The sequence below is a fragment of the Lissotriton helveticus genome, chromosome 5_1 (genome assembly GCF_964261635.1).
Source record: "Lissotriton helveticus chromosome 5_1, aLisHel1.1, whole genome shotgun sequence".
Classification (NCBI taxonomy): domain Eukaryota; kingdom Metazoa; phylum Chordata; class Amphibia; order Caudata; family Salamandridae; genus Lissotriton; species Lissotriton helveticus.
Window position 1 is genome coordinate 2,012,302,957 of NC_136065.1, and position 19,552 is coordinate 2,012,322,508.

Genomic DNA, 19,552 nt, shown 5'->3' on the forward strand with positions numbered 1-19,552 from the left:
CAGCACCTCAGGCTTTAAACACTCAATGCAAGGTATAGTGACAAGTATATGTATTAGGAGCACTATCACCAACCATCTGGGATAGTGGTTAAAACATGACACCAGACTTTTGGAAAAACATGGAACGCAGTGTCCCTTGGAATACTCTGCAAAACAGGTTCTTTCCAAGTTCAACAAAGATTGGAGTAATATTGTTTGTATTTGCAGTGATTCAGCTACGTATATGAAAAAGTTGTGTGATGACCTGTCAAAATTGATACCCGAGCTGAACTGATTCCCTGTAGGAGATCCTTGCCACTTGTTAGATGGTATGCTGAAAGCATCTTTACAATCTTCAGAGTTAATGAGGGATACTATTGACTTTTTAGTCCATTCTGGTACTCCTTGAGAGTAGGCTGGGTGACACCTTTAGTGACTTTGGCCCTGAAACATGTTCCATGTTATAGTGCTTGCCACTTGGTAAGCAAAGCATTGTTGAAGAGCAATTCAGGAACGTTTATTCTTCAGTGTATGAGAAATGGCTTGCAATGATGCATAGAAATGTCCCTTCCCCTCAAATGGCATTTGAAGTCAATGAAACCTCACTGGTACTATGTACAAGTTCTAGATCCCTTCAGTAAAGGGGAATTTCCTGCGTAGTTTCAAAAGTGCTGCTTCATTTTTGACCGCTTCAATAATTGAGGGCAAAAGCGCCCAGCTCAATGCAAATGTTGTAGAACCTGCCCTGAGAATCGCAATCTTTAAGTATACCAGTATTGGCATGGGAAGCTATGTCAGTGGCCAGATTTAGCAAATTGTGTACTAGCTGTTTTTGCGTTGCCCGTCTTAAGTGCCAATGTTGTGGGGGCCTTTTCACAGATACAAGTTTACATGGAAGGAAAGAGCGAGCGTGCATGACCAAACACTCACGGAATAAGTATTGTATGGTGTACTACGATAAGTTTAATTTGCAAAAATCTATTTGGACCTCATATACACTATACATACACTGTCTACTTACCATGTTCTATCAGTGCAGAAAGCAAGCAATAATAAAAGCAAAACGTTCCATAAACACCAGAAAAACACTTTTTCTTTTGTTTTTAGTGGCACGAAAATGTGTAACCACTGATAACTGTTTTTTAAGGTATCACTGAAAAACTCCCACCATAATTTACCAAAAATAGAAACTGAAAACAGGAAAGCCTAATTATGCCTAACATGTTCCCTTTTTACTGGCTAATTTTTAACGGAACAGCCCGGTGACAAATAGCATATTTCTCTGCATATAAACTGTTGGTGTTCAGTTCTTAACTGCAGCATTGACTCTGCCTCCAGAATTTACTTTTGAGGTACTTCATGTCTGTTTGCATCTCTTGCAAACCCTACTCAGGGCTTCATTTAAAGTTACTGTTGGTACTTCTATGACTTAAGCGCAGCATGTCTGGTCTTTGGCAGTCAATGGTTCTCCCGCATTGGATCTTCATAGATTCACTTGCTTTGAAATGATCCATCCTTCTCAAGTGGTATGTGGCACATGGCAGGATTTGACCCTCCCGCATCCTCAGTAATGTAGCAGGAGTTGTTCTCTTAGGTTAGTAAGAGGGAATTCTATCCAGTCACCGGGTGCTTGCCTCCGCAAGATGACTGGGCAACGGCTAGTGTGTGTGGCTTTTCGTGCTCTTACGCTAATTCACAGATTCCACTAGCGCAGTGCAAGGCAAAGCTCCCAGAGTGTTTTACTATGTGAAGTGAGCACTGTCACTGTACATATTATAATTGCAGGTAATATGGAGAAAACCACATGATGTAATCACCCTTGCAGTTTTCTCCAAGTCACTATTACCTGGTTTAGCTTATTTACTTTGTAAGTAGTGCTGGATTTTATTGTAATGATTACGTATTTTGGTCCAAGCGTCACTACACAGCGCAAGCTGTCTGGTTGCGGATACTGTAGGCTTACCAAGAACACACAGTGGGTATAAAGCCTGTCTGCGCATTGCTTAACATTGGTTGGCTTTATTACCACTCTTAAATAATGGCTTTCCATCTCCATTGTGTGTTTGTCTGTTCGCTGGAGCATAGCCGCTCTACCATCCATTTGATTGCCTGACTTGTATTTTTTTTGTTGTTCACTTTTAAGGAGGTACTTGTTTTCTTTTTGGTTGAGTACTCCTAGAGATTACATGTGTTTTCCAGCTCTCTCCCTCAGCTTCTTCCTTCTCTCACAAATACCTGCCCCATGCACTATGTGCTGCTGTCTCCCTCATGTGCTGCTCGATCTTCCTCAAGTACTCCCCTCAATCCCCCCCTCCCCCCTGCTCTGTGTGGGTCTCTCTCTCCTGTTTCTTTTACCCCAACCAGGGTTTATTTTTGTAATCCCTTCCTCTGTACTCTGTTGCCACCTACCCGTTCTTGCATACCCCCACCATCCTTTAAATAGTTTTTTAGGTCGAGCTGGCGTTGGAGCGCGAAGCGCTCCCGCCAGCGAGACTATAGTCACCTTCCTCCCTGCCAAGGGAGTGAGAGCTGTGAACGAGCAGCTCCAGACCTGTGCACGAGCCGACTCAGGTCCGTGAACGCGCGGGAACGTCAACGTGCACGTTCACGCGCGTCACGCTCCTGTCCTCCCGCGTCTCTGCCGAGGCGCGCTCCAGGCCGTTTCTGTGGCCGGAGGTAGGTAAGTGAGGGCGGCGGGATTTGTTTGCTTGTTTTTATGTACCTCTCCCCGCATCCCATCCTCTTTTACTGAGGACAATATGTCTGGGGACACAAACTGAGAATAAATAATGAAAGATGTGAAATGAAGCGAGGACTGTGTACACTGAATGGTGCAAACATTGAAAGGGGGAGGGGCTTGACAAGAGTACCTTTAACAGTCAGAATCAGCGTGTTGGGTACTTCATATAAGCAACACAAATTTAGCAAGTGTTTTGTTACTTTTTCCAAGACTAACTACTGGCATTTTTCGAGCTTGAAAGGAGTGCTGGATGTCTTGTGGTGAAGTGCTGCCTCCCGCACACAGATCGTGCAATTGCAGAGTCCATTTATAGGGTGCCTGTAGTGCTCCAGAGCCGTAGTGCTGTGGATGGCTGTGGGCATGGGTGCTGTAACTCCCCATTGCTTACCGTGGCATGCTGGGGCTCCCCACTGCTGCGCCAGCTGGAGCGCCTTCAAGGGGGGGGGGGCAGGGCTCCCTTTTCCTTCTTCGGGGGCGGGACCTCCAAACTGCTGTGACCGCCTAAGGCCCTTCTCCCTGCCGCGTCTGCTGAATTCCCCAGTTGCTGTGCTTCGAGGAACCCTCTTCTCCCCCGGGGGAAGCATACAGAGCAGCCGGGGGCGGAGAGTGGGCACCATGATGCTTTCGAGCACCCTGTGGCCGCGCTCCTGAGGATGGAGGACAACGAGCAGCTGGTGCTGCGCATCGATGGGGCGGTGCAGCCCTGTGGTCGGGAGGGGAGCAGCCTGCGGTGCGAGCTGAGCGGCGCCAAGCCCTCGGACAACAGTCAAGATGAGCTTACGGGGCAGTGCGGTGCCCGGGCGGTTGCGGGGCAGTACGTCTAGGGGTGCTGCGGAGCATCTGTGCGGGCCATTGGACTGGGGGCGGAGGTTCGTGCAGACCCTGGGTTGCAGAGGATGCTCCACGGAGCATTCTATCTGAGGATGCCACTGTCGGAGCGAAGGGGGCGGGGCACTGCTTGGGCCGTTAAAGGTGGGTATACACCTGGGGGAAATCTAACCCAAACGAAGGGACACCTCTGAGCACATGCGGGGTCTTTAACGGGGCACCACATGGCATCACAGCGGGCAGCTACCTAGTGCGACTATTGCTGCCCATTGCCACATTTGTGCTGGGCTCAGTGACGAGTTTAGCACCTCGAGAACTCCGTGTCACAGTAGTGTCAGGTTCTATAGTGCTGTGCACATGTGGCCTTTTCTGCATGTGACCGGCTTCCCCCCACAAAGTTTCACCCTCGCCGCGCAGCGCATGCCGCCCGTGTGCCGGAGGCGCCGCTCCACCGAGGCGCAGGGGAGCTCTGTGGAGACGCCGTTTAGTGTACTGGGGCTGACGTCATTAAAAGCCTCCTCGTTAATCCTTCTTGGTGTTCTTGTGTATCCAGTTAGTGTTACACGCTCTGCAGACCTCGCACATATCGGAGGCTAAGCAGCTCTTGGTACCGGCGCACAGAGTATGTTTACTACCCGACCATGGATAGGGCACATGCATGTGTGTGATCTGTACAGAGGACCGTTAAAAAACAGGAGCAGAGAGTGGACAGCGCATGCACACTGGGCAGGTGCAGAACATAGACCGGGTATGTGGCAAGGCAACGTATAGTTGATTTGAAATACAGATTTACATGACTGGTTATGGACATGGATCGCACATGTATACAGGTCCGCTGCACAGACACACTACGCATAGGGATGAAGTGTAACACGGACAGCATGTGTACACTTAACCTGCCTTGGGTATGGAGCGAATTCGGATATCCCATTCGTACATGTATCAGACCCAGAACATGGATTAGCACCAGTGTAGGCGGCGGTGCCAGAGCATGTATCTTCATGTAGACCGGAGAGGCCATGGAGAAAACATGGATAGCATCATAGCACATGTATGCAAGACAGGGACAGCAAACATGCACCTGATAAAAGGCAGAGCAAGGGCAATGCATGTACATAGAAGGCATGGACAGTGTCTGTACACAGAACAGGCTCTGGAAGGAACAGGACATGGCAGCACATGTGCACCTGATCAGAAGTGGACCGCATGTGTACACTAGGCAGGGATAGAAAAGACAGCACATGTACAAAGGACAGGGAACCGAAAGAGACAAAACAGGGTACAGCACAGGGGCTAGTTTAGAGGAACTAGATCGGACGAGACCAAGGGATGCATGGAAACCACGGGCAGAGCAGGTGAGAACACGCACACAGGGAAGGAACCGGGCACGGGAGGCGAGTGGTCGACTTGCATGCACAGAAGGCAGGTTATTGACCGGCACTTGGCACGCAGAAGGGCAATGAGCAGGGCAGGCGCACCGGACATGAAGAGTACACGTTCCAATGGCATGTACACCTGACTGGTAATGGTAAGGGCACCAGTGGCTGGAGAGGCGTAGGACGAAGGACCAGAACACGGGGCACGACATTCGCAGGTCACGTGTACTGGCTCTGTTCTTGCTTGGAAATGCTCGTTATTGCCGGCCAGTTCACACTTACATTGTAGTGCAGTGCATGGGGGGTTTGCATGGAGAAGCGCTAAACGTGCAGCGCTGCAGAGCCGGCGAGCTGCAAGAGTCGCTAGGTTTGTGACTGGGCTCGGTCCACGAGGAGTCCCCCTGCCTTGAACGACGCGGTGACTGCGGGGCAGTTGTCACACTCCACAGAATGCGCCGCTCCGACCTTGCACGGGTTAACGGAGGCAAGCCGTTCAGCCTGAAATGCGTTATTTGAGAACACAAATTGCAGACTGGCAGACTGCACCCCCTCTTCTCCAGGAGTGATTGCACGCGCTGCTTGCAGAGCACAGGCGCTGTATTTCCTCTGCCTCCTAAGACAGCACGCTTTGGTCAGTGTCGCCGTTATCCGGAATGCTGATGTTCAAAATTCGATTTTCAAACCACCAGGCCCTCTTTTGGCCTTGTTGGGGCTAAACCTTGCATTCGTGTGCCGTATTAAGTACGTTTATCTTGTTAAGTTGAAGGTTATTATCAGAAAACATTGCGAGTTGTATGGTGTGAAAACTGTCCGTTTTCGACTTGAATGTAGTGGCCCCAGCTGCACCACAAAGGCCTGTAATGGAAGTGATGTATTTGGGATGAACGTGGCCATGTCATAATTGTGATTAATGAGCGCTTTGTCCTGCACTCCAAGGCAGGGAGCTGGGGGCTGCTTCAGGTGGCATGTCATGTCCCTTTCTGGCTCCCTCGCTGCACTGCACACCTCTTAGCAAAGCAGCTTGCATATTCCAGTGCAGGTTCAAAATATTACATTTTAGTTTGCTTTATACGCACCCACCTCCTAATAGGGGATTAATGGCACTGTTATAAGGAGTTTAAAGAATGCTTTTGAAAGAATTGCCCCTTGCAAAGTTGGTCTGTGTTTGGGAGGTAGGATTAACTCGCTATATATATTTCCTGAAAACAGAATTTGTGTATGTTAGATGACCACTAGAGAAATATTCTTTGTCCATCAAGTTCACATGAATGCCTCTGAAGGCCTGGTTTGAATTTGATAAATGTTGGTTTGATAATTTACAAAACTTAACACTATGACTTCATAGAGCTGGGCTCTCAGCTGATCTGCTATTTCTCACATCTGCCTTGGAGGCTTGGGTGTTTTTCAGAAGTAAATGATTTTGTATATGGGTTTCTTTTTGGACCGGTTCTAGTTTCGCCTTGGGTGCCTCTGCTATTCTATGTTCAGTTTTTAGGGTTTGTTCTAATGTGTACACAGCCTGGAGACGAAGGCCTCACACCTCATTGTCTGTATACTAAGTGACCATTGGTTGCACCGTTGCATCTGACAGGACTCCGACTTACACGCAGGGCACTGATTGGTCCCTCTCTTTACTCACTGTGAGCAGAGATCCATTTGGGCCTCCATGAGGCAGCCGGTCAGAAGTAGGCTGCCACATATTTTATGATGTCTCAAACACAACCAGAGTGTTGCCAAGCGAAAGCAAACATTTGCAAAGTTCGAGATGAACTTATATTACCAGCTAGGCCATGTAATGGAAAATAAATGTGGGCCAATAACACGTTACTTAGAGCAAGTGTGCCAATAAACGCATATTCAGACATTTATTACCAGAGGGCAGCAAATGGGACATAAGAAAAACACTGTTTGCTGCTTCACGGAATTCCATGTTACAATGCCTTTATATAAGGAAGCTACTCCACCGGATCTCTTCAGCGTCATTTCACCAGGCTGTACTGTAATCCCGGGCAATCCTGGTTTTGGATAAATGTTTTGTTTTAAACAAATGCACATTCAAAATGGCATTAACAAATCCAATAGGTCTTGCCTTGTTACAGGGTGACGATATAGCAGCACTGCTGCAAGATTGGCCCCCACTAACAACAAGCATTTTCAATGCAATAGGTCTTGCATTTACACAAGTTTAAGCTATTGGCATTGTAAACGACAATGCATTTTATTTGTTTTAAAAACAAAAATAAAAGGTATTGCCATTTACAATGCCAATAGCTCACATTCGCGTAAATGCGAGACCTATTGCATTGCAAATGCTTGTTTATTTAATGTATCAATTTCTTTAAACCTTTTTTTTGGGGAGCCATGGCAGCAAATTGCTGTTGGCCTTTCAGCCTTACTAAAAAAAAGCACCTAAATGCAACCTTAATTTAATTTCTATTTGTTGTTTTAACCAATCCATCATGGATTACTAATTAACTTTGTGCTTACAAAGAGACATGACTGTGCCATTGCACATATATATATATATATATATATATGTATATATATATATATATATATATATATATATATATATATCCGGTTTGCCGCGCTGGAGCCAGTGGCCACCGATTCCTGCCTTGCTTGCCCAATAACAACGGACACGGACCTTCAAGTTAGTGCAAGTTATTTTATTCCTCGCAGAGTAGTCGCCATAGCGTTTCGGCTCCCTGGAGACATATATATAATGTGTGATTTTTTAAAAAAATGTGTTCCGATGCTGTTCACCATCACCAAAAGATGATATTGGCAAAGACAATACGTCCCAAGGTGCAACCTGATGGTTGTTTTCCTCTAATGAAAAAAGCTATGGTTGCAGGGCATTTAAAAGGTGAATAGCATAAATATCAAAATTAAAATATTGATATACAATAATATCGATGTTTTAATTTCGATGGTACAAAATATCGATGTCAATAATTTCGATGGACAGAATATCGACCTTAAGGTAAGTAATATCGATGTTTTTAATATCGAAGTTAGTAATATCGTTATCAAATATATCGATGTTGCTAATATCGATATTTGTATTATTTTCATGTATTTTGTTAATCATTTTATATGTATATTTTAATTTAGTGTTTTAGTACTGTAGCGGGTTGTGGGTTTATATGGGAATAGGGTGGGGAGTAATTTAAATGTAATTCATTAATAGATTTATTTTTATTAATTGGTATTGATAATTATAATATTGGTAATTAATTGAGAATTAATTTTTATTAATTGGTCATTAATTTTTATTAATTGGTAATTAATTTTTATCAATTGTAATTAATTGTAATAATTGTTGGTATACATTATTTAATTGTTAATATTAATTGGTAATTATTTGTTATAATGTTATTTTTAGATATTTTTTAATTAATTAGTATGAATTAAGTTTTATTTATTGGTATTCGTTATTAAGTTTGTTAATTAATTTATTGGTAATTATGTTTTTAGTTATTTTTAGGTATTTTTAAATAGCTTATAGTTATTTAATAATTAATTCATTAATATTTTTTTTAATTTATTTTTAATTATTTTTAAGTATGTTGTTTTTAACTTCTACACTATCCAACATTTTCCTTACTGTTGCACTCACTGGAGTTGGAATAGTAATGTTTACCCCTACGCTATCCAACACTTTCCCTACTGTTGCACTCTCTGGAGTTGGAATAGTAATTTTTACCCCTACGCTATCCAACACTTTCCCTACTGTTGCACTCTCTGGAGTTGGAATAGTAATTTTTACCCCTAAGCTATCCAACACTTTCCCTACTGTTGCACTCTCTGGAGTTGGAATAGTAATTTTTACCCCTGCGCTATCCAACATTCTCCTTACCTTTTTTTACATTTTTATTTATTTATTTATATAATCATTTGTAATTTATAATATTTTTTAAAATAATTATTACAAGTTATCAAGTATATATATTATGTATATGTATGTTTAATAATTTTTTTAATTAAGTTATGTATATTAATTTTAAATATTATAAAATGTTTACCTATATTTATTACATTTATAAGTATTTCATTTATTTTACATATTTTTTTAATTCAAAAAAACAATATTTTTTAATTACGATATTTTTGACATCGATATTTTGTTTCTCGATATTTTTGTACTTACCTTGTTGGAGATAGGATGTCGATATTGTTGACATCGATATTTTTGGTACGATATTTTTGTATGTCGATATTTTTTGCATCGACATTCTGTCAGACATTCCATTTAAAAAGAGCAAATTTCTCCCACTCCTCCTGTGACACGTGTGGCCTGTTGAAGCTTTTGCCTTGAGCCGTCTTAGTTCAGAAGGATGATAAGGACCTTCCGCAGATGCTACCTTGCTGACCTTCTAACCGTAGATAGGCCAAAAGTTAGTAATGAGTAGGGAGCCAATACTCTACTCTAGGAGAAAATGGAAGAGCAGATAGGGAAGCCTAAAGACAGTCTTTTAACATGCAGAAAACATAGTGCCAAGAAAGAGCAAAGGAAACAAGAAGACAACCAAAAAACAAAATGCGGAAATGCAGCAGAAACAATGAAATGCAGTGTAAAGGGGAGATAAGCGGTACAAAGGTGGAACTTCCGAAGTGTTGCAAAGTTCTACTTTCCAAGACTAATCTCCTTTCATAGGAGATATATGAATCCTCCGGTAGTTTAAGCAGGATGTGCAGATTTCTTGCCACAAGAGGTGGTGTTCCTTCCTTGCCATTCTGCCCAAGCTGCCTCTTGGAAGAATTCCCAAGTACAGAAACGTTTGTGTTCCTTATCTGCCCATTGGTAGGGAAAGGGTATTGAAGCCACAGCCCTCTGCGTGTTCTTCGTGGCTTCCTCTATTGAGCTGGGACTTCCACTGAATCGTCTTGCAAGCCTGTCTGCACCTGTTGCCCGTTGCTCGGGCTAGGGCTACTGAGGAGGGGTAACGGAACCCACAATCCTTTGGACCTGTACCTTGCTTGCAGAACCTCGAAGTCTGTTTTCAGTCCTTTCTTTGAGGGAGGGGCAGGTGGCACCGCTGCTGGTATGGCGCACCGTGCAGACCATGTTTACTGGTGCCTTCATCTACAGCAGAGCTGCCATTGTGAATTAACCTTTTATGGTCACTTCAGCAAATGGCCTCTGCTTTCTCGCATGTGGTGCCAATAAGGTAAAGATATGTCTGATATTTGACAATTGATATTTACATGGGTAGCTTACTTGATTAATTTCTAGGGATCAGAGTAGTTAATAAGCCCTTACATTTGTAGATTTACTGCTGGGTGAATTGGTTGTTTTATATAAGAGTTTGATCTAGACGTCACCGACTCGGTGTTTGTTGAGGCAGAGTGAGTTCATTCATTCGTCCGTGATAGACATTAAATTCAAAATATCAAGTTCTTTTTGTGGTCTCTCTATGGACAACTCTAGGCTTTTTGACTCCCTTTGTCATCTTTTTAGGTCTCGCCTGGCTTTGGAGTGCGCATGCGCTCCTCGACTGCGAGAGCTATAGTAATGAAGTCAGTTTCAAGAAGGGGACATGAAGTCCCGCCCCTAATTTTCATTGGGTAGTGTCAGCGTTTATGTTAAACACTGGCTTCCCATTGAAAAGGAGGGTTTTCGGTTGCCTCCCTTTGGTTTTTTGTTCCGGCCCACCTGGACTGGCTCGCCTGCAGTACGGCTGTTGTGACGAAGTTTCTTATCAGAAGCTTCGTCACGATGCCTTGCACGCGCCAGTCCGGCTCTTTGATTGGGCCAAACAAAAAAGGAGCCATGGCGCGCGTGTTTATTTTTGCATCTTGCTTTCACTTTAGTGAAAGCGCGATGCAAAAATAAACAGCTGATGCCTGGGGAGCGCTTGTTGTCTATGCTGGCGTGCAGCTTTTGGTGTCATTTCCTGCTTCCCTCACGCTCACCGTGCGTTCAAGCTCGTTTCCCTTCTGGTCTTAGTTCCAACAGCCGCAGTCATAAAAGTCAATGTCCTTTCGCAAAAGATGTCAAATATATAATTCCACTAAAAAAGTGTGTCTTTGAAATAGTTTGAATTATTTGTTTTTACACAGTTTCTAGATGCAAATACCAGTACTTCATCCCCTCAGAACTTAGCCTCTGGTTCCACCTCGCTTGTTGCACCTGTTTCGGTCTCCGCAGTGGTCCTCGGTCCAACACCAAGGACCACTGCGGGGACCAAAACAGGTGCAACAAGCGGGTGCCCGATCTTGATGAAAGTGTGACAATAGATGGGTGCTCCTCCTGGGTCTTAAGCAAGATACCAGCAACACGTAGCCTGTGTTGTTACTAAGTGGTCCAATACAGAGGACCACTACGGAGACCGAAACCGGTGCAACAAGTGGGTGCCCGATCTTGATGAAAGTTTGACAATAGATGGGCGCTCGTCCCGGGTCCTCATAAAGCTACCAGCAACAAGTAGTCTGTGTTTTTACTAAGTGGGTCAGTAAGTATACAGACACCAGCCACATGCTAGACTTCTTTCTGACTACTAATAATTGCTTGGTGCTGCATTCCAATCCATTGTTTTCTTTTTTCACTGTGCAAGTATAGAACGTGTTCTCCTATATGCAAATCAGTATTGACCCACTACAGAAAAGGGACATTGAAGCCAAACTGCAACACCAGGTTCCCAATGAGCACACTGTTACCAGTCTTGGTGTTGTACTGGAAGCCACTGCAATTTGTAGGTCTCGGCTGTGACAGCGCAAACGCTGCATGCGCACTTGCTTGCGAGAAATATTGTAATCAAGAAAAGGGCTTTCAGCCCGCGCATTGCTTTACATTTGTTGTCTTCATTGTCACTCTTATGTGCTGTCTTCTTATTTGCCCACACTTGCTAGCTTCACTCTTCTTTCAGCTGGAGCATGGACCAAGTACTGATTGCTTCAGCTTGATTGCCGTCCTTCCGCTGATCGCGCTGTGATTGACGGACTTCTTTTATTCTTATTCTCTGTCGTCCTTGTTGAGCCTTTTGCCATTTGTAGCTGTGTTTTACTATGCCACATGCACATCAAAAAATTGGGGGAGAGGAGTTGGCCTAACCGCTAGGGCACTCGACCTCGGACCTGGAGGAACTGGGTTCCAGTCTCTGTAACAACGCCAAACATCCTGTGATCCTGGGCAAATCACTTAATCTCCCCGTGCCTAACAAAAAAATAAAATAAAAATAAAAATGAATGTGTGTCCTCATGTAACGTAACTGGTGCTATGTAAAGCGCTCTGATACCTGATTCGTTTCGGGTCTAGTTCGCGCTATATAAAACTCTGCAAAAAATAAATAAATAAATAAGCCCTTTTCTCTTTTGAAGTGTTTGTTTTTGGTGACATCAGATTATATTTGTTTTTACTGTGACAATTGTATTTTCAGTGAGACATCGACTTGGGCGCAATTGCTTTGTTTGTGTGATAGGATTTTTTTACTAATGGGCCGATTCCGATTCGGTAAAAACCCGTCCGAATCGTTGTACGGAGCCTTTTTCCCATACGAATCGTACGGAGAACGGTACCCGTACATACGATGTAGTACGATGTGTACCCAATGCAGTTCTCCGTACGATTCGTACCAAAGACCGTACGACTCAATGATCCGTAAGAATCTTATTCGGAACACGCCGTACGCGACGTCCATATGGTTCGAAGCAGCTTTTTCCGACCCAGCTAGTACAATTCGTGTAGACAGCACTCCGTATGACGCTTTTGCTATGGGAGTTTAAAACATCCGGAAAACCAGATTTCGGCTCAAAAAGCATACGGAACGGACCCCCCGTGTACGGTGCGTACCCCATCATTGCAGGGGTACGGTGCATCGGGGTACGGTGCGTACACCCCTGGATTAGATATGTCCCCGTGCGTTCCCCCATGTATGTAGGTGTATGGTGCGTAGGGGTATGGTCCGTACCCCCCAATTTCATACATGTACGGTGCGTACACCACCCGCGTACTCCCCTTGAATTTAGGGGTTCGGTGCTCATGCGATAGCGTAGATCTCCGTACCAATTGCTAATACCCGACGTATCCGTACGAATCGCGTCCCCATTCCACGGTCCGTATCGTACTTGGCGGGATGTTTGCGATTCGTACGGTTTACTGTGCGGGTCTATGTCGTACGGACTCAGCCTTGTCTTTCGTACGGTTCGCGACGATTCATACGTATTTCGAGCCAACGGATCGTACTACGCAATTCGGGCGGATTACTAAGAATCGTACGGAAACGGCTATGAATACGAATCGTCGTACGGATTCGTTTCCCGAATCTGAATCGACCCCTAAATGTCATTTGTTTTTTCCTTTTTCACTCATGGGAAATTAACTGATTTGCTCAGAATCACAGGGGTTTTGTGCAGACATAATAAACCTTAGCAAAGCCATTAGTTCTCCCATTTGAGACTATTAGTTCTGCTATTGCTTTTTGTGCATGCTGTACAGTATGGGCATTGCTGACTTTAGCAATGATTTGTATAGCAGTGTGGCTGCTGTGCAGTATTGCTAAACATATTTTAAAAAGTAATAGTATGCAACCAGCGTTAATGCACGTTAAAAAAAAAAAAAAATTAGCCCATGCTGTGTCACAGCCTTTTTTGAAATTACTTTTAGCTACACTGCAACACATCTGCACTTCCCTACAGCATGGATACATAACATTGCCAAAGCCAATCGCTCTCACAGGTGAACCCTTTTGGCTGTGCCAATGCTTGCTATTTTTTGTGGTTGAAATATTAATTGGAGTCCCACTATAATGCATGTGAGATTTCAAAACTGCCATATTGAGCAGGAAAGTGTGGATACGATGCCTTTCTTAGCGTTTGATGGCAGTACATAGCTTGTTTTAACTTTGACAGCTACACTCATGCCATTCTTCAATAATATATAACTCTGGCTCCGACACATGTTTCGTCTATCAAGACTTTCCAGTATGGCATTAATAATATCAATATATTTTTTTCCTTTCATTCAAAACAAAGGGACTGGTGTCAAGAGAGAGGCAGAAAATTGTGAGCGAATTTGAGGATCTGCAGAAGTTTTTGAAGGAACAGCAAGATCTTCTGCTCCACCAGCTGGAAGAAAGGGAGACACTTGTCTTGATGAGAATCAAGAAGAAAGTGACTGAAATGGAAAGCCTGCAATCCACACTCCAAGAACTGGTCAAAGAGATTGAATGCAAGTGTTGGCAGCCGGATGTGGAGTTCCTGAAGGTGAGCAGATATGAGATCAGATTTGAAAGACATCAGAGTTCCTGAATTAGGCATCTACTTTCAGGGATGGATGGGGCGCTATTTGCAGGATCTGCAGTTACTGAACAAGGGGCGTAAACTAGAAGTGCAGCAGCTCTTCAGAGCGTACCATAGCCACAGATGGAGGAGGAAGCAGATGCAGGGTGTGACACGATATGTAATTGTATATCTATAGAACCATTAGAATCTAGATTTCAGCAATAGCCTGGTTGCCATTCACAGGATGCCGGGTTATTTATTGTGAGATAGGTTTATTAAGGCGGGCAGCATACTTAGGTTTATTTAGGCGGGCAGCATTCTTAGGTTTATTTAGGCGGGCAGCATTCTTAGATTTCTTTAGGCGGGCAGCATTCTTAGATTTCTTTAGGCGGGCAGCATTCTTAGGTTTATTTAGGCGGGCAGCATTCTTGGGTTTACTAAGGCGGGCAGTAAGGTGGGCAGCAAGGCGGGCAGCATTCTTGGGTTTATTAAGGAGGGCAGCATTCTTGGGTTTATTTAAGCGGGCAGCATTCTTAGGTTTATTTAAGCGGGCAGCATTCTTAGGTTTATTAGAGCAGGCAGCATTCTTGGGTTTATGAAGGTGGGCAGCATTCTTGGGTTTATGAAGGCGGGCAGCATTCTTGGGTTTATGAAGGCGGGCAGCATTCTTGGGTTTATGAAGGCGGGCAGCGTTCTTTGGTTTATTAAGGGGGCAGCTTTCTTGGGTTTATTAAGGATGGCAGCATTTTTTAAATATTTTCATTAGCATTTTCTTAATTGCGATACGAAAACATTCTTCCGTAGCAAAGCATATTGACATATTCAATTCGACATCTGTATCATATTCAAAGAGCAGTGGTGGACATTCAAATGATTGCATTATACACCAGTACATCTCCGGGAGGCCCCTCCACTCCCTCCATCTGCTTACCCACCATAGGAGATTATTGTGAATCAGAGAGTGAGAGTCCATAATGTTCCAGCCATGGTTTCCATATTTTCCAAAACTTTTTGGGGCAGCCCCGTGCTGTATAAGTAGTCTTTTCTTCCAACATGTTCTTGTCCATACTCTTTTTCCATTCAACCAGGGATGGAATCGTCACCGTCCTTCATGCCTTAGCCAAGTTACGTTTCGCCACCACTAATCCCAATTGGAGTAAGATTAACCGTGGCTTGGGGAGGTAAATTTTTGTGGATATTCCTAGCAGAACAAACTGGGGATTAAGCGGAACCGTCCCTCCCAGAATATTTCCTAGTTCCTCCAACAGATTAGCCCAGTACAGTTTGATCTTTGAACAGTCACATACTGTATGGAAGAATGTACCTTCTGACCTTCTACAGCGCAAACAATCGGGTGTCTCTGCCCTCCCTATACGATGCAGTCATGCTCTGTCATAGTATACTCTGTGCAGGTATTTGAATTGAATCAGTCTAAGCCGTGATTTAATAGCCACCTCTCGAGGATGCATCCGCGCCATTTCCCAATCTAAGTCCTCCATCTCTCCCAATTCCGACTCCCATTAAGGAGGGCAGCATTCTTGGCTTTATTAAGGTGGGGAGCATTCTTGGGTTTATTAAGGTGGGGAGCATTTTTGGGTTTATTAAGGTGGGGAGCATTCTTAGATTTATTAAGGCGGGCAGCATTCTTAGGTTTATTAAGGCGGGCAGCATTCTTAGGTTTCCTTGTTGCTTTTATTAGCCACTTGTTAATTGAAATATACATAAGAACATTCATAGCACAGACAAGAAATATAAATGTGATCATCACAAACAAATTGACATAACTCAATCAAATAATTACAGATAGATATAAACACTTAATACAAGTATCCTATAATGAGTAAATAAAATAAATAGATGAATACTAATCCCACTGAAGGCTGGACTAGACCCTCCCGAATTTGACCCTCGACCATAGGCCCTTTGCTTTAGCTAGTGGAGATTCCATTTCATAGACCCCCCTCAGCAAGAACCAAAAATCAGTAATCTTAGGACTAAGTGATTCAATGCATGCTCTGGCAATACACAGACGAGCACAAACCATTATAGACACTAGAGATTTCAATAGATTGCCAGAATCCGGTACCATCCCCAGTAAAATTTCTTACTCAGTTAGTGGAACATATTTGCCAACTAACTCAACAGACGGGCAACCTCATACCAATATGCCGTTAGCTTTGAGCACGTTACAAACTTGTGTCGGAGATCCGCTTCATAATCATTACACTTAGGGCAGTATGACTTCGAAGAAGCCTGAGACACGGCCCATTTAGAAATGACCATTGTGGTATAGTACAGCATAAACATGATACGATGTTGTTGCAACTTTAAATTAATTGAGGTAACAGAGGAGTTGATTATAGCATTGATTAAAAAACCTCAACATTGGTGATCTTAATTTCAAAAATGCGGTTCAATTTAGCTGTAATCTGTATAGCATCATCTTCTGATCTAGCTAGACAACTTAGGTAAACTTTCCTTATAAAACCCCGCCCTCAAGTTTTAAAAATGACCCGGAGTACCTCAGTTGTAGAGGGTAGAGCTAGCAGGCCTTCCCCTTGAATAAAATGTTCCTAACTTGCAAGTATGTAAAGAATGAATTATGGGCTACCCTAAATTCCTCTTTCAAAGATAAAAATGACCTGAAGCCGTGTTCGTCATAAAGGTGCCTTAGGAATGTTATACCATGCTGTTGCCACATTCTCCCCACCGAGTCAGAAAATATACAAGGGAGCCTCGGATTGCCCCACAGAATTTTTTTTTCCTGCCAATCAGGTTTATTTCGGCGGGCAGCATTCTTGGGTTTATTTCGGCGGGCTGCATTCTTGGGCTTATTTCGGCGGGCAGCATTCTTGAGTTTATTAAGGTGAGCAGCATTCTTAGGCTTATTAAGGCGGGTATCATTCTTCGGTTTAATAAAGTGGGCAGCATTCTTGGGTTTTTTAAGGCGGGCAGTATTCTTGGGTTTATTATGGCGGGCAGTATTCTTGGGTTTATTATGGCGGGCAGCATTCTTGGGTTTATTATGACGGGCAGCATTCTTGGGTTTATTAAGGTGGACAGCATTCTTAGGCTTATTAAGGTGGGCAGCATTCTTAGGTGTATTAAGGCGGGCAGAAAAGCAGGCAGAAAGGCGGGCACCATTCTTAGGTTTATTAGTGCAGGAAGCATTCTTAAGTTGATTAAGGCGGGCAGCATTCTTAGGTTTATTAAGGAAACATTCTTCCAGCAGGAACCTTATCGCTTTGCAGGGAGTATCAACTGCACAAGGTACCTAGAAGAAGCCAACTGCAGGAGTTACTGAAGGTGACAAGGGAATACAATGTATAGCACCAGGAGAGCATTCTTTCTGCAACAATCCTGGTTTTAGGAAGATTGTGGTGTCACAGGACATGACTGAGCAACTCCTTGGAAGGGGCATGCTGTAAAAGTAAAACAATCTCAGGCAATGCAGTAGAGCAAGGCAGATTTAGAGGCTCTTACAGCTGTCTGTCTGTCCTGTTTATGATACCTTTCAGTTTAGAATAGTTGACCGGTTACACTGGTTTTACATATTAGGGTTTCAGATGGTGCTATTGATTATCACTTAAATATCTGCTCTTAGTATAGATGTGGAAGGAGTGATTTTTGCCCCCAGACATTAGGTTGTAACTTTATGTAAATATGCACATTTTGCTATGAGATACATAATTTATATTTTAGGAAAGTAAATTCTCTCAAACCGAACGCTTATCATTTTCATTTTTACAATAGACAGGCTTCCAACTATGAATTAAATATTTTCATAAACTATTAATTTGCACTTCTGCCATACATAGGTGAATCGAAATTTGCCTAGCAGTGTAACGGTAAGTTTCAATTCTATTAAGGACACGGAGGCGAGGATTATGCTTTTACCTTCTTCGCTGATTTATTAACAAACTGACAGCAGCCAAAAAGCACATAACAGCCCTACCTTAACAAAGGATAAGGGCAAACAAAGAAAAATGTCCATAAACTACAACTCCCATGAGCAACATAAGGCAGTCCATAATGTAGTCCTTTCTCAGTATCCACTGCAGCTAGGTAGGACGTCCCCTTCATGACCACTTCCTCTTTCTTCGCGCGAGGTACGCTATTCCACTATTGGTCCTGCTTGGCGCCATCATTTCCTACAACAAAGATCACAGCGTCAGCAGTGAAAGGGACACTTATCAGTGACCAAAGAACCCAAAATGCAAGACAGTCAAGTCACACAACCATCGAACTGGAAAACCTAAGTACTTACTGCAGTACGGGAGGGAAATCTCCGTAGGCGGATCGGGAGGGATAATCCTCGCCTCCGTGTCCTTAATAGAATTGAAACTTACCGTTACTCTGCTAGGCAAATTTCGATTCTATGTCAGGACCGGAGGCTTCAGATTATGCTAGTTTAAAGCTTACTCACCACCAAATGAGCAATATCAACAACCGGTTTGAAGTAAAACCTTTTAAAGGTAGAGTCCGAAGACCAATCTGCAGCTCTCATCAGATCTTCTAATCTGGCTCCCAAGGAGAACGCCTTCGAGGCCATGGCCCCTCTAGCCGAGTGAGCACCGAACTGTTTCGTGTCAATGCCTGCTTCCTGCATGATCCACCGTACCCATCTGGCGATGGTGGGAGAAGAGACAGCCTTGTGCGGCTTTCGCAGCGCGATTAGTAGCTGTTGTTTGCCCGGAGGGCGAAGTTCTAAGGTTAGATCCTCGTACACCTTCAAACACTGAACCACACACAGCTTGGGGGAGTCCACGAAGCATGGATAAGAAATTGACTTTGAAGCACACTTCATGCGATGCCCCAATGTGAAGACCACCCCCTCCGGGGGGAAAAAACTCTCGCCGTGACATCCAAGACGCGTACATCTGACACCCGCCTGCATGAAACCAGACACAAGAGCATCGCCAACTTCGCCGAAAGTTCCTTCAAGGACAAATACTTATTCTGCGGCCATGATAAAAAGAGGTTAAGCACCAGGTTAACATCCCAAAGAACCGAATAACGCGGTTCCGGAGGCAAAGAAAGTCGAATGCCCCGCAGGAGGCGACAAACAAAGGGATGTTCTCCTAGCGGTGCCCCCGCCACCGGCTGGTGGCCCGCCGAGATCGTTGACCTCATTGCATTGATAGTACGATAGGCCAGACCGGCCGCGGCGGATTCCGCCAAATAGTTTAACGCCGGAACGACTCCTGCGACCAAGGGATCCATGTTTCGTCGTAGACACCAACGGGACCACTTATTCCAGGCAGATCGATAACGCTTTGTCGTGCTGCCTGCCCAGGCCTTCGAGAGGAAATCCTCAGCCGGTCTCGAAAGGCCCGGGAGCGACCAACGTCGCCCGAAAGCCTCCACGCCATGAGGTGAAAGGAGCTCTGAGTGAGCAGGTGAT

At 44.1% G+C, this 19,552-nt stretch overlaps 1 protein-coding gene across 1 annotated transcript in view; it reads left to right on the forward strand.

Annotated features, from left to right (window-relative positions):
- Positions 1–19,552, forward strand: part of LOC144756182 (E3 ubiquitin-protein ligase TRIM39-like) — a 132,603-nt gene that overhangs the window by 53,614 nt on the left and 59,437 nt on the right. Inside the window, exon 4 of the mRNA XM_078645774.1 lies at positions 13,900–14,130. Within this exon, the coding sequence (XP_078501900.1) occupies positions 13,900–14,130 (231 nt within the window). The remainder of the gene's footprint in view (positions 1–13,899; positions 14,131–19,552) is intronic.